Source organism: Equus quagga, chromosome 2 (assembly GCF_021613505.1).
Source record: "Equus quagga isolate Etosha38 chromosome 2, UCLA_HA_Equagga_1.0, whole genome shotgun sequence".
NCBI lineage: Eukaryota > Metazoa > Chordata > Mammalia > Perissodactyla > Equidae > Equus > Equus quagga.
The window spans coordinates 103540573-103555848 of record NC_060268.1 but is presented as its reverse complement, the minus strand read 5'-3'; the positions used below and the strand labels follow the sequence as shown (position 1 = coordinate 103555848).

Here is a 15276-nt window from a genome sequence, read left to right as displayed (position 1 = left end):
ACATATGTAAGTATAAAAGTTTTTTAAATTCATGAAATGCATGCCTGGTAATTTTCTTCAAGCTTAACTCTAAAGCTGATATATGTAAATATACTCACACATAATATCGTTTCTTTAAGGCTGGACACAATGCTTTGATGAAACACTTTTTCCTCCAAAAGGGCACCTTAATTAACTATCCATCAGCTTTGCAGAGGGGCCTTATAGTAGCTCTTAGAGTTTACACTAAGTGCTACTGCTATTAACTTTAGTTTCATGAGTTTGGAAATATGTGCAAATACCACTAAGGCAAACTAGGATTACTACTAAAGATCAACTGTCAGTCCAGTATAAACTTCCTTGAACCCATGCTAGAAATGCTCATTTTCAAGTTACAGGCAAGCAAATGGCATATATTTTGGCTCAGGGGCCATGGCAACAAATTCTTTATCCAAAGGTACTATTGATGGTTACGTATCTGTACTTAAACAAACAGGGGCCTCAAGCTTTTCCAAAGATTTATGACAAAATTCATACTTTCAACCTCTTGATAAACATTTCAAACAGTGATACACGTTTAACTCTACGCACTTCAGCTTAAATATTTACATAAGAAATCTGATAAAAGCAAATAAATCAGAACAGTATTTCAAGTAAATAGTGTTTGCTGACCGTTTTCTTTGTAGCCCATGCCTAGGATGACCTCAGGTGCTCTGTAGTAGCGAGTCACTACGTAAGGTGTCATCATAAAACTAGTTCCTGCAGTCCTGGCCAGTCCAAAGTCAAGAATCTTCAAAGTGCAGTCTGATTTTACTACTATATTACTGGGCTTTAAGTCCTTCAAAAAAGTAAAAATAAAAAATCACTGCTATGATACATATAAGTATTTTGCAGTTCACAAGTTATCAGATCACCAGCAAAACAATTCATGCTAAGTGTTCATTTCCCTCACTAGAACTGGTATCACTACACAGAAACATCATAATAGGCAAAACTGACAAATTAGCTTATGGCATTTTAAATTTATGAATATACACAGTTATCAGACAAGTTAGTAATGTTTTACCTGCTAGAAATTATGATTAGCTAGAAATTTTTGGTAATAACTATTATGGCAAAAGAAAGAGAATCCTAAGTTAGCATTTATATTCACTTGTATACTGAATTATCAGCATTTAAAAAATCTCATTTTAAAGTCACAATGAGCTTTATATAGCTATTACAAATCAACAATGGGCCATTCTATGTCCATCCAAGCAAATGGCATTTGACCTTTGAAATGGGCAGACATTCAATTCTAAAAGACCGAAATAGTCACCATCAATCTTTCCATCACTGATCTCCCACACAAAATCACGCAAATTTGTTCATAAAATTTTCGTCTGCAGTAGAGATAGGACACCCTAGTCTTGTCGCCACAAATCCACACGATTACTTACTTTTGATGCTACTAAATAATGTCTTTGTGAAGAATTTTCCAATTAACCCTGACCTTAAGGATCTCTGCTATTGGATCATTAAAAGGAAGACAGCAGCATATGGCTGCACGTTCAACATACTTTGCCTGTTAGCTCTGCCGAATCCTATTATGAACCAAGAGACCAAGGAAAGCAAGCATATGTCCACAACACACATACAGTCCATTACTGGTACTGATGTGCAGTACATACACTGAATACCAGTGATTAATACAAAAGAAAAAAAGGCTGGCCTGAAACAATGATTACTTTTGTAACATCTATATTCAGAATGCATGTATATTGTCTTTAGCGTATTTTGATAGGCAATCATGGGTGGCTTTAGAAGATACGTAATCTAAGGGCTTTATCAAATTAAAAATAGATATCAAGAGGCTTAGTGAGGGGTCGGCTCGGTGGCTCAGCGGTTAAGTTTGCATGTTCTGCTTCTTGGCAGCCCGGGGTTCACCGGTTCAGATCCCAGGTATGGACATGGACAAGGTAGGCATCCCATGTATAAAGTAGAGGAAGATGGGCACAGATGTTAGCTCTGGGCCAGGCTTCCTCAGCAAAAAGAGGAGGATTGGCAGTAGTTAGCTGAGGGGTAATCTTCCTCAAAAAAAAAAAAGAAAAAGGCTTAGTGAAAGAGAAGATGAAAATTTTCATTATTGCCATTCTGCAAATACAACGTCGCCACCATTTCTAAAATACAAAGTAACTCTTCATGTTCAAGAATAACCATCAAAAGCTCTGACACTACTTCAATGTCTACAGTGATGGTTAAAGATTAAGGGCTCTTCATACTACTGCATTCTAGTCTAGAAATAAAGATTCCAAGTTTAAACATGTTATTTTGGAAAAATCAAGAGCAAAAGCAATTTTTTTTAGGAGTAGGTATTTTTTGCTAAGAAAAAACAAATTGTCAAAAACTGCCTCAAAGAATATTACCTGACATTCATCCTTATATATCAAGATACACCTTTCTACAGATGTTAGTAACACTGCTAACTATATAAGAGGCGAAAAATCGAATTTGTATGAATTTGTGGCAGAGGCAGTGGAACTTACCTAATAGGCCATCCTCTCTCCCCCATTTTTCCAGCCTTAGTTCTAGTCAATGGGGTATGAGTGGGCCCTGCTGTCTCCTCTCCTGCTTTGGGGATTAGTAACATTCTAGACACTGGACTCTCTGTCAGCCTTGGCTGCTGAGCATCCTTGTCAAGCAGAGTCCTCAACCCACCATGACCTGCACTGGACATGCAGTGTGGGAAATAAACCTTAGTTGTGTTAAGCCACTGAGAATTTAGGGTTTATCTGTTACCTTGGCATGGCCTAGCTGTGATATTGTGATTTATAATAAGAAATATATACTTGGTCTTTGTCCAAGTACTGCCACAGAGCTCCTAGAACCCTTGGAATTTCCTAATAAGAGCAATATAGGTGATAGGAGAGCCTTTTGTTATTCATAAGAAGTCCCTTTCAACTACAACTGAGTTTACGTTAATAAGTTAACTTTTGGAGAGCCCCAAAGGATGGGGGGCTGGTTGCCAGAGGAACCAACAGAGTAATTAGAGGGTTAGAACTTTTCCGTGCCACTGCTGAGCCCAGACTTCCTCCCTTGGTGGGGAGAGGCGCTAGAGATTAAGTTCAATCACCAATGGCCAACGATTTAATCAACCATGCCTACATGATGAAGCCTCCATAAAAACCTGGAAGGACTGGTCTGGAGAGCCTCCAGGTTGGTGAACACATGGAGGTGCTGGGAGAGTGGCACGTCCAGAGAGGGAGGGCATGGAAGCTCCGTGCCCCTTCCCTTCCCACATACCTTGCCCTACGCATCTCTCCATCTGGCTGTTCCTGAGTTAAGTCCTTTGTAATAAAACCAGTACTCTAGTAAGTAAAATGTTTTCCTGAGTTCTATGAGCCACTATAGCAAATTAATTAAACCTGAGAAGAGGGTCATGGGACCTGAATTATAGCCAGTAGGTCAGAAACACAGGTAACAACCTGCTCTTGTGATTGGCATCTGAAGTGGGGGCAGTCTTGTGGGACTGAGCCCTTCCCGTGTGGGATCTGATGCTATCTCAAGGGAGACAGTGTCAGAATTGAGTTAAATTGTAGGACACACAGTTGGTGCCCAGAGAATCTGAGAATTGTTCAGTATGTGAAAAACCATCATACACCTGGTGTCAGAAGTAATACGGTAGTAGTGTGACAGTAAAGAAGACACATAGGAATGTTTTTCCTTTACACTAGTCTATCCTGACCACCAAAATTGGTGCCAAGAGTGGGGTGTTACTATTATAAACACAGGATCACAGAAGAGACTGTAAAGCAAAACTTTAGTAGTGTGTTGGTGGCTACTGGCTGCATTTGAAAGAACTGGCCACTTTAAAAGAAGAAATGAAAGGGAACAGAGAGTCTAGAATTTCGGGGCCTTGCCATTCTGGGAAAGCTAAATGCTACTAGACCCTTCAAAAAAACCAGATGGATTGTTCAGCAATATCTCCCCCTCCCAGCGCAGTACACTCCTTCACCGTATTGATGGGCCTATGATGGGCCTGGTCAGATGACTTGTTTCGGCCAATGAAATGTGAGGGAACGCGAGTTCACCGAACCTGAAGAGAAGTTTTAAAGGTGCTGCTTGATTTGGCCTGGCTCTTGCTCTTCTCTTTCACCGTGAGGAAAGGATGCACCCCAGGCAGGTACTCCTTCAGCCTGCATGCCAAATCCTGAACACGGAGCAAACCCTGAACCAGACTCCATGATCTGCAGCAGTACCACAGAGCCAAGCTGCAGACCCCGAGTGAGCAATAAATGCTGTTTTAAGCCACTGATACCTTGGACTTGTTTCTTATGCATCATTTTCACATCATAATTCTGAAAGCCTTTGAGGGAAAAAAACCTGCAGACTCTTTCAATTAATGACAATGCCTCAGACTTGCCACTAGAAGCCTGAAAGCTTAAAGGCAGACATTGGGTCCAAGAATATATAGCCAGTGGGCTAACAAATGTGTTTGGAAAAGAACTGTGATTAAAAAGATAAGAAGCCTCCATAGTTTCTAAGAGCGCCGTACTATCTTAATTCTGCGACTGTTCTAGCCTTAAACCAGTGGTTCTCAATTCAGGGCAATTTTGCCCCTGGGAGATATTTGGTAATGTCTGGAGCCATTTTTGGTTGTCACAACTGGGGAAGCCTGCTGGCATCCAGTGGGTAGAGGCCAAGAATACTGCTAAACATTCTACGATGCACAGGACAGCCCCTCAAAAGAAAGAATTATTCATCCAAAGTCTCAATAGTGTCCAGGTTGAGAAGGACTGCCTTGAAATGACACTTGGGCCCCCAGTCTTTTTCAGATAGGAAGCTGAGAAAGCTGAGCAGCCCCCAAGGAGAACACATTTTCTACTACCTACTTCAGACATATTCAAGGAGGAGAGTGGGAAAGAAAGGCTCTCCACAGGGGCGGCCGGTCCCACAGAGAACAGTGGACAGAGTGCTCCTGCAGAGATCAGATTCGGGGCCTCACCAAGGAATATTCTCCAGCCCCAGGGCAGGGGATGCTCACAACATCTGCCCAATAAAAGTGCAAATCATAAATAACCAGTGACTGTATTTTTCAATTTCCCAAATAGGATTGCTTGTTGCGATTACCCTGGCCCTATCTGATCACCACATCTGGGGGATGGGTGCAAGGGAAAGAGATGGGTGGCGGGGGGCAGATAATTTGGTCACTGTAGTTCCAATGTTTTGGGATGAAAAGGAACAACGTCTGGATTTGATGTAGAGATTACTATGTATTACTTGGAGCTCAATACCTTGACGGACAAGGACTTGGAGTTATCCCCCCTAAGGAGGGGGTGACTATGTAGTAGGTGTGGAATAAAAGGAGTGCAGGAATGGCTAATAACCAAAAAGGGAGACCGTGGCAGAGCCAGGTGCTCACCACCATTCTGAAGTCAACCTCCTCTTGTTTCCCAGTTCCCCTGCAATGAGGCAGGTCCTTGACTAGCTCTGCCAATGGGCTTAGAGCAGAAGGGATGCATGTCCCCTCCAGGCCAAAGCTCAGAGGAGCCAGTCCACACCACCCAGCTTTCTCTTCCTCTGACACCGTGGCCAGCAATGATCTAGACAGTGGAGCCTCACTCAGCTGGGTCACTGAGTAACTATGTAGAACTCCACCCCCCACCAGGACTTGCAGTGACCCCCTAAGGGAGGAAAGTTGCAGGTATTTTACCAAGCGGCCATCTCAGACCAACAGAGAGATTAGCTTAGAAGGAGCAGCAGAGCTGAGTAACAATTGTGGCCTCAAGACCAGCTGCAGAAGTGGGTGCTATAGTTTATCCCATTAAACTTCTTCTAAGTTAACTCGTGGAACAGACATCAAATAAAATCCTGGAGGAAGAGTCTCCAGAACTTACTGTATCCAGGAAGCAGGAACAAGGAGCACCAGGGATGCTCTAGTGGGGGCTGTGAGGCCTGCTCTAATTCCTTGTTGGGGACTGAGGCACTCATTCTTCCAGCTGCTGGCAGTGTTGGTTGCTGACAAATCTCTCTCTAGGAACTGCCCTCAGCTACAGCGAGCCACCTTTTCCAAGGTCATGCTGCTCCCCAGGGCAAAAGTCTGGTGGAGTCACCAGCTGATGCCTCTGGAGTGACTGCACCTAATTCAGTTTCTTCCTTTGTCCATTTTTACTTCCTTTACTCCCCCCCCAGATGGTGATCCTGAGGAGACTCCCCAGTAAACTTCTAACACGTATATCTGCATCCGAGTTTGTTTCCCAGATAGGCTGACCTAAGATAAAGCCATATTATTCATCATAGGTAACAGACCCTAGTATGTCTCTTATTAGCTCAAACTTACCATGTAAACTTTCCATAGTTACACTGTATTTTTACCACTTTATCTATCTACACTAAGGGAGTATGTTAGACTATCCCAGTATTATTGTGTTTGTGAAATTCTTCTGTAGAAAACAGAAGAGCAAAGAGATGTGCACTGACACTCCTTATAATCAAACTGTCAAAAGCCAAAGACAAAAAGAGAATCGAGAGCATTAAGGGAGAAGCAGCTTGTTCACAAGAGATCCTCAATGATATTAACTGCTGACTTCTCAAAAGAAATCATGGAGGCCAAAAGGCAGTGAAATGACACATTTTAAGTGCTGAAAGAAAAAAAACACCAAACAAAAATTCTATATCCAGCAAAACCACCCTTCAAAAATAAAGAAGAAATTAAGACATTTTAAGATAAATAACAGTTACAGGAGTTTGTTGCTAGTACACCTGCCCTATAAGAAATGCTAAAGGGAGTCCTTTAGGTGAAAATAAAAGGACACTAGACAGTAACTTGAAGCCATATAAAAAATAATAAAGAATACTGGTAAAAGTAATTACTTAAGTAAATACAAAGGTCAGTATTATTGTATTTTGGGTTTCTAACTCCTGTTTTTTTCCAATATGATTTAAAACACAAATACATTAAACAGTAATTACAAATCTATCTAAATGGGCACACAGCATATAAATATGTAATTTGCGACAAGATAAAGGGGGAAGGACAGATTGTATATGAGCAGAGTTTTTGTTTACTATTAAAGCTAAGGTGGTAATAACTCAAAACATACTGTTATAAATTTGAGGTTACTTGTAATCCCCAAGGTAACCTTTAAGAAAAAGATTGAAAACTATACAGAAAAGGAAAGGAGAAAAGAATCAAATAGCACAGCACAAAAAAAGCAATTAAACACAAAAAAAGGCAGTAGTGGAGGAACTGAGGGACAAGAAGATACGACACAGAAAACAAACAGCACTACAGTAGAAGTTACTTCTTCCTTATCTGTAGTCACTTTACACATAATGGATTAAACTCTTAACTAAAAGTCAGAGAATGACAGAAGGGTTAAAGGAAACATGATCCTGGGGCTGGCCCTGTGGTGCAGTGGTTAAAGTTTGGCATGCCTGGCTTTGGCAGCCCAGGTTCACAGGTTCGGATCCCGGGCAGGGACCTACACCACTCATCAGCCATGCTGTGGCGGCAACCCACATACAAAATAGAGGAAGACTGGCACAGATGTTAGCTCAGGGACAATTTTTCTCAAGCAAACAAAGAGGAAGATTGGCAACAGATATTAACTCAGGGCTAGTCTTCCTCAGCAAAAAAAAGAAAGAAAAAAACATGATCCTACTATAGCCTATCTATAAGAGACTCTCTTTAAATTCAAAGGCACAACAGGTTGAAAGTGAAAGAATGGAAAAAGGTATTTTGTGCAAATAGAAACACAAAGAGGTGGATCAGCTATACTAATATCAGACAAAACAGATTATAAGTCAAAAATTGTTATAAGGGGCAAAGGAAGACAATAAATACTGATAAAAGGGTCACTCCATCAGGAAGATATAGCAATTATAAACATATACATTCCTAACAACAAAGACACAAAACACAGGAAGCACAAACTGACATAACTGAAGGGAGAAACAGACAGTTATACAATAATAGTTGAAGACTTCTATACCTTACTTTCATTAATGGACAAAATAACCAAATAGACAATCAGTAAGAAAAGAGAGAATGTCAATACCACCATCAGTCAACTAGGCTTAATAGATATATGTGGAATACTCCCTTCAAAACAGCAGAATACATACTCTCCCCAAGTGTACATGGAACATTCTCCAGGACAGACTATATGTTAGGCCACAGACCAAGTCTCAATAAATTTTAAAAGAGTGAAATCATAGAAAATATCTTCTCTGATAACGATGCAATGAAGCTAGAAATCAAGAAAAAGGAAAACTGGAAAATCCAGAAATTTGTGGAAATTAAACAACATACTCTTAAACAAGCAATAAATCAGAGAACAATTCACAAGGGAAATTAGAAAATACTTTGAGATAAATGAAAATGAAAATACAACACACCAAAATTTAGGGAATGCAGAAAAAGCAGAGCTCAGAGGGCAGTTTTATAGCTATTAACACCTACATTAAAAAAGAAGATATCAAATCAATAACCTAACATTCTGCCTTAAGAAACTAGAAAGAGAAGAGCAAACTAATTCCAAAGCAAGATGTCAGGAAATAAGAAAGATTAAAGTAGAGATTAACAAAATAGAGAAGAGGAAAACAATAGAGAAAATCAACAAAACCAAAAGTTCGTTCTTTGAAAGATCAACAACATTGACAAACCTTTACCTAGACTAAGAAAAAGAAGAGAGAAGATGCAAATAACTAAAATCAGAAATGAAAGCGAGGACATCACCATGGAGTTTATACAAACAAAAAGGATTAATAAGAGAATACTATGAAAAATTGTATGCCAACAAATTAGATAACCTAGATGAAACAGACAAGTTCCTAGAAACAAACTATATTACCAAAACTGACTCAAGAAACAGAAAACCTGAACATACCTACAATAATAGAATGAATCATAATCAAAATCTTCCAAAAAAGAAAAGCTCATGGCTTCAGTGGCAAATTCTACCAATCATTTAAATAAGATTAACTCCAACCCTTCTCAAACTCTTCCTAAAAACAGGAGAGGACTACTTCCTAACTCATTCTGAGGCCAGCATTACCTTGATGCCAAATCCAGACAAAGACATCACAAGAAAATAAACTACAGATCGATATCACTTATAAACAGAGATGCAAAAATTCTCAACAAAGTACTAGCAAAGCAATTCCAATAGTATATTAAAAGGATTATACAATATGACCAAGTAGGACTTATCCCAGAAATGCAAAGATGCTTCAACATACAAAAATCAATCAGTGTAATATACCACATTAACTGAATCAAGGAAAAACAAACATGATCATCTCAATTGATGCAGAAATGTGCTTAACAAAATCCAACACCTTTCCATGATAAAAACAATTAACTAGGAATAGAAGGTATGTGGTGAAAAATTAATCTTATGTAAAGAGAAGTGTGGCTTTTGCCCTCAGCTACAGGTGACCTCTAGGCCCCTGGAACGTCCTGACTGACAGCAGTGTCTTTGTTTGCTGGGGGTTTTGGCCACAGTCCAGCCTAACAATGTGATTTATGACTGGGGCTTAGAGACACACGTCAGTTTCAACTTCTGGAGAAACTGGAGACTAAAGGTACTAGTGTGAACCTTAAGAGCTGGAGACTAAAGGTTAGCCAGGCAAGCAGTACGTGATTGAGCAGAAAGAAAAACTGTGGACACCAAAGGCCTGGGTGAGCTGTCTTGGTTGGTAATACTCTGTGTGCATTTTCATACTTTGTGGCTGAGAGAGGACGACTGATTGAAATCGCCATGTTGGGTCTCTCTGAGATTTTGCCCTACGTATCTCTTCCTTTGGTTGGTTCTAATTTGTATCCTTTTGCTGTAATAAAACTATAATTTTAAGCATAGTGCTTTTCGAAGTTCTGTGAGTCATTCAAGTGAATTATTGATCCTGAGGGTGGCTGTGGGGAACCCAAATTTGTAGCCAGCTGGTCTGAAGTGAGGGTAGTCTTGGGCACCTTGCGGTTGGTATCTGAAGTGAGGGCAGTCTTGCCGGGTCTGTGCCCCCTGCCTGTACAAAGTGACTCACTCCAACGCAGAAGGGACTTCCTCAAGCAGACAAAGAACATTCATGAAAAACCTCACAGGTAAGATCATACTCAATGGTGAAAGACTGAAAACCTCTTCTGTCCACCTATGCCACTTCTATTCAACATTCTACTGCAAGTTATAGCCAGAGCAACTGGGCCAAAAAAAAACAAAAAAAGAAATAAAAGACACCCAAGGGAAAGGAAGAAATAAAACTATCGTGCAGATGGTATGATCTTATATACAGAAAATGGCAAAAAAACCCAAAACAAAACAAAAACCTATTAGAATAAACTGAGCGAAGTTGGAAGATATAAGATTAACACACAAAAATCAGTTGTGTTTCTATATCCTAGCAGTGAACAATCTGAAAGGGATACTAAGAAAACAATTCCATTTATAATAGTTTCCAAAAAAATAAAATACCTAGGGAAAAATTTTATCTAAGGAAGTGAAAGATTTGCACACTGAAAACTATGAAACATCACTGAAAGAAATTAAAGAAGATCTATATTCTAGACTGCCGTGAGTCCCTCCCACCCAAATCCACATGTGGAAGCCCTGACCCTCAATGTGACTGTTTGGAGACAGGGCCCTGATGGAGGTAATTAAGGTTAAATGAGCTCCTAAGGTGAGGTCCTAATGCAAAAGAACTAGCGTTCTTGGAAGACAAAGAGACACCAGACCTCTCTCTCTCTCTCTCTCCCCGCTCATGCACAGAGGAAAGGACACATGAGGACACAGAGAGAAGGTGGCTTCCCGCAGACAGGAAGAGAGGTCTCACCCAAAAAGGAACTTGCTGTCACCTTGGTGCTGGACTTCTAGACTCCAAAACTCTGAAAAAATAAATTTCTGTTGCGTTAAGTCACCCAAGTCTATTTATTATAGTGGCCAAGCAGACTAACACAACCTAAGGAAGTAGAAAGACATCCTGTGCTCATGCATAGGAATACTACATATGGTTACGATGGCAAAACTACCCAAGCAATCCACAGATTCAATGAAATCCTTATTAAAATCCCAGTGGCCTTTTCCATAGAAATGGAAAAGCTGATACTCAAATTCATACAGAATCACAAGGGACCCTAAAGAGTGAAAACGATATTGAAAAAAGAAGAATCAAGTTGGAAGACTCAGACTTCCCTACTTCAAAACTTACCAAAAGCTAGAGTGATCAAAATAACGTGGTACTGGTATAAGGACAGACGAATGAAATAGAACTAATAAGAGTCCAGAAATAAAACCATATATCTATGGCCAACTGATTTTCAATAAGGGTGCCTTGACATTCAATTGGGAAATAATAGTCTCTCTAATAAATGGTTCTGGGACAAGTGAATTTCCACAAGCAAAACAATGAAGTTGGAACTTTATCTCACACTATATACAAAAATTAACTCAAAATGGGTCAAATACCTAAATGTAAGAGCTAAAACTATAAAACTCTGAGAAGAAAACATAAGGGTAAATCTTAATGCCCTTGGATTTAACAGTAGATTCTTACACATGACAACAAATGCACAAGCAACCAAAGAAAAAATAAACTGAATTTCATGATAATTAAAAACTTTTGTGCACCCAAGGATATCAAGAAAGACAACATACAAAATGGGAGAAAATATTTACAAATTATCTATCTGATAAGGGTCTAGTATCCAGAATATATAAAGAACTCCTACAACTCAACAAGAAAAAGAAAAAAAAACCTAATTAAAGAATGGGCAAAGGGCTTGAATAGACATTTCTCCCAAGAAGATATATAAATGGCCAATAAGCACATGAAAAGATGCTCAATATCATTAGTCATTAGGGAAATGAGAATCAAAACCACATGGAGATATCTCTTCATACTCACTAGGATGACTAGAATGAGAAAGTCACTAACTATTGGCAAAGATTCAGAGAAACTGGCATCTTCGTACACTGCTGCTGGGAATGTAAAATGGTGTAGCCACTGTGGAAAACAGTTTGGTGGTTCCTCAAAAAGTTAAATACAGAATTACCACATGACCCAGCAATTCCACTCCTAGGTTGACCCCCAAAAGAACTGAAAATAGGAACTCAAACAAACACTTGAATATGAATGTTAATAGCAGCAGTATCCAAAATGCTAAAAGGTGGAAATAACCCAAATGTCTATTGACAAATGAATGGATAAACAAAATGTGGTAAATATATATAACAGAATATTATTCAGTCACAAAAAAGAAATGAATTATTGATACATGCTACAACATGAAGGAACTTGAAAACACTATGCTAAGTTAAAGCAGCCAGACACAAAAGATTACATACTATTTGATTTCATTTATATGAAATATCCAGAAGAGAGAAACCCACAGACACAGAAAGCAGACTGGTATGATGCCAGAGGCTCGGAAGGGAGGTGAATGGGGAGTGACTGCTTAATGGGTATGAGGTTTCTTTCGGGGCAATGAAAATATTTTGAAATTTGATATCAGTGGTGGTTGTACAATGTTGTGAATGCACTAAATGTCATTGAATTATACGCTTTAAGATGGTTAATTTTATGTTACATGAATTATTAAAAAAAGAATATGATCATAGTTCTTTTTACTAACCCGATGAATAATTCCAGCAGAGTGAAGGTGCTTGATTCCACACAGCATCTGATAGAGAAGGTAGGACATTCTTTCATGATCTAGTTCCATCTGAATCACTTGGCAAAGATTTGCATCCATGAGCTCCATGACTATGTAACTTCATGGGTGAAAAAAGATGACAGCTAAAGTGTACAGCAACAATCTCAGAATAATGTAGAATAACATTTTAATTGTCACACTTACACATCCTGAAATTCTTCTAGGGACTTCTGTGGTGTGAAAACATTCAAAAGGCCAATTATCTATGGCAAAAGCAGAGAGAGAGAAAAATTAAAAACTGCTCAATAATACTTTCATTTGGGAACTGCAAATACATGGGTTTACAAAGAATCCACAATGAGTGTAAAATTTTTCAAATTTTATGTTCTAAGCTCAAGTAGTCACTTTTATTTCATATATTAAAACTTTACAGCCAAGGGTTGGGGGGAGGGAGGAAAGCAGAGCACAGAGGATCTTCAGGGCAGTGAAAATAGCCTGTATACTATAATGATAGCTATACGTAATTATATACCTGTCCAAACCCATAGAATGTACACCACCAAGAAGGAACCCTGATGTAAACTACGGACTTTGGGTGGCAAGAATGTGTCAATATAGGTCCACTGATTGTCACAAACGTACCACTCTGGTGGAGGATGTTGATAACGGAGGAGGCTATGCATGTATAGGGGCAGAGGGCATATGAACCATCTCTGTAACTTCCTAAAACTCCTCTAAAAAAATAAAACCTTAAAACAAACAACACTATCAACAGAAGAGCTCTACACAATCCATTCCATTTATGAATACTCAATTATCAAGGACCTATATCAAACAATCCTCTACATAACTTGTAAGCAAATCTTACATAGCTTCTGCCGGTTCTTATCCAACTCAACAGGCCTGTATAATCTCAGCTCTTCCCCCCCGGTTTGTCACAACACTGCCCTTTCCCAGTTTTCCTCATTTCCAGCATATCACTGGCTCGTCCCCAGGCATGCCCTCTTTCCACCACTCTGTCTTTAATCCTCTGCTTTTCTCCATCTGCACCCTTTCCATGGATGATATTATGTATGTCTTTTTCTTCAAATATCTCTATGTGGGTAATTTCCAAATATGCATTAAAAGTCCTTGCTTAGCCTATGAGTCTCAGACATACACTGTCACTTCACATGGAAGTCTCACAAATATAAAACGGAACTCATTATCATTGCCACTCAAACCCCTTACTTTTCCAGAGTGCCTTCTCTTTTACAATAGCAGGCTCAGAGTGATTTCTGACTCCTTTTTCAGCATTTGCAGCATAACAGCCATTTAAAAGAATGCTATCCCATTCTATCGTCAGTCTGAACTTCAACCTCTTCTTTCCTTTCCCTGTGCTACTATATGTGCTGAGGATTCGAACATCTCATCTGGACTGTTCGTGCTATAATTACTGCTAACATTAGGTTCCCTAACAATGGTTTTCTGCAAATCTAGCTACCATTTTACTGCCTATAATATGGTACAACAAAGACTTGATCATATTACTCACTTCCTCAAAAACTTAATGCCAACGAAAAGATTCCCAAACTTCTTTGCAGAACATCAACCCACTTCAGCTCCTGCTAAGCCCTCTATTAAACTTGATACTTCAGCCATACTAAATCAGTTTAAAGAATGTTTTTAAAGACTCTCAATGCCTTTAAACATACTATACTCTATGCTTGTCATTTACCTAATGAATTCAGTTACCTTCAAAATAGACCTCTTTTGTAGAGGCTGACAACCCCTAGTCCTTGACGGAACTGAATTTTCTCTCTACTTTGTCCCCACTGTATCTTACATGTGATTATGGCATTTAACACACTGTAGTATAGTCTCATTTTCGTAACAGCCTTGTCCCAACCACACCAGAATCCTTATTAGAAAGAAGTGTGATGTCTTCCTTTTACAGCACTGGCATATAGGAAGATACTGACATACATTTTTAAAATGTTTGTTAACAATTATACTTATGGATGGGAATGTTTTTTAGACTTAAAATTCATGAGGCAGAATGTATGTTATTAATTTAAGCATAAAACTTTGCTTATCGGAGACATTCAAATATTTATTCAGTGAATAAATTCAGAAAAATAATTTACAGACCTGAAAGAGTAAAACAAGTTTGTTTAAGATAGAGGAAGTGATAATAAAACAAGCACCCAGCTGCTCTAAATGGATTCATATCTCCTAACCAGACGAACTGTACACTTAGAGATTTGGAGAAACAGTAAAACTGTTCTCTCTACTATCTGGGGAATCCTAGTGTAGAAGAGTGGTATTAAAGATGAAAGACAGATAGAGACAGAAAGGAGATTAGTGGTTGCTTAGAGTTGAGAATAATGGAAGATGATGGAATGAGAGCTAAAGGATATAGTTTCTTTCTGAAGTTATGAAAATATTCTAGAACTGACTGTGATGACAGTCACACATATCAGTGAATACACTAACAACCATTGAATTGTACACATTAAATGGGTGAATTGTATGGTACATGACTTGTATCTCAATAAAGCTGTTATAAAAAGAGACTAAAACAGACATCCGTCTTATTTCCCAAAAAGGGAAATAAAGGAAATTATATCATTCATAGACTGGACAACCAAAAAAAATGTCAAGGACTGAATAAGAGGGTGGTGTATGACTAC

The 15276-nt window shown here is 39.0% G+C and overlaps 1 protein-coding gene across 19 annotated transcripts in view; it reads right to left on the bottom strand.

Moving 5' to 3' along the window:
* The window catches only part of MAPK8 (mitogen-activated protein kinase 8), a 103327-nt gene that overhangs the window by 12980 nt on the left and 75071 nt on the right, over positions 1-15276 (bottom strand). For all 19 annotated transcript variants that reach the window (XM_046652615.1, XM_046652629.1, XM_046652628.1 and 16 more), the window contains 3 exons: positions 12809-12867; positions 12584-12722; positions 652-817 (listed from right to left, as the gene is read on the bottom strand). In XM_046652615.1, coding sequence (XP_046508571.1) covers positions 652-817; positions 12584-12722; positions 12809-12867 — 364 coding nt within the window. The remainder of the gene's footprint in view (positions 1-651; positions 818-12583; positions 12723-12808; positions 12868-15276) is intronic.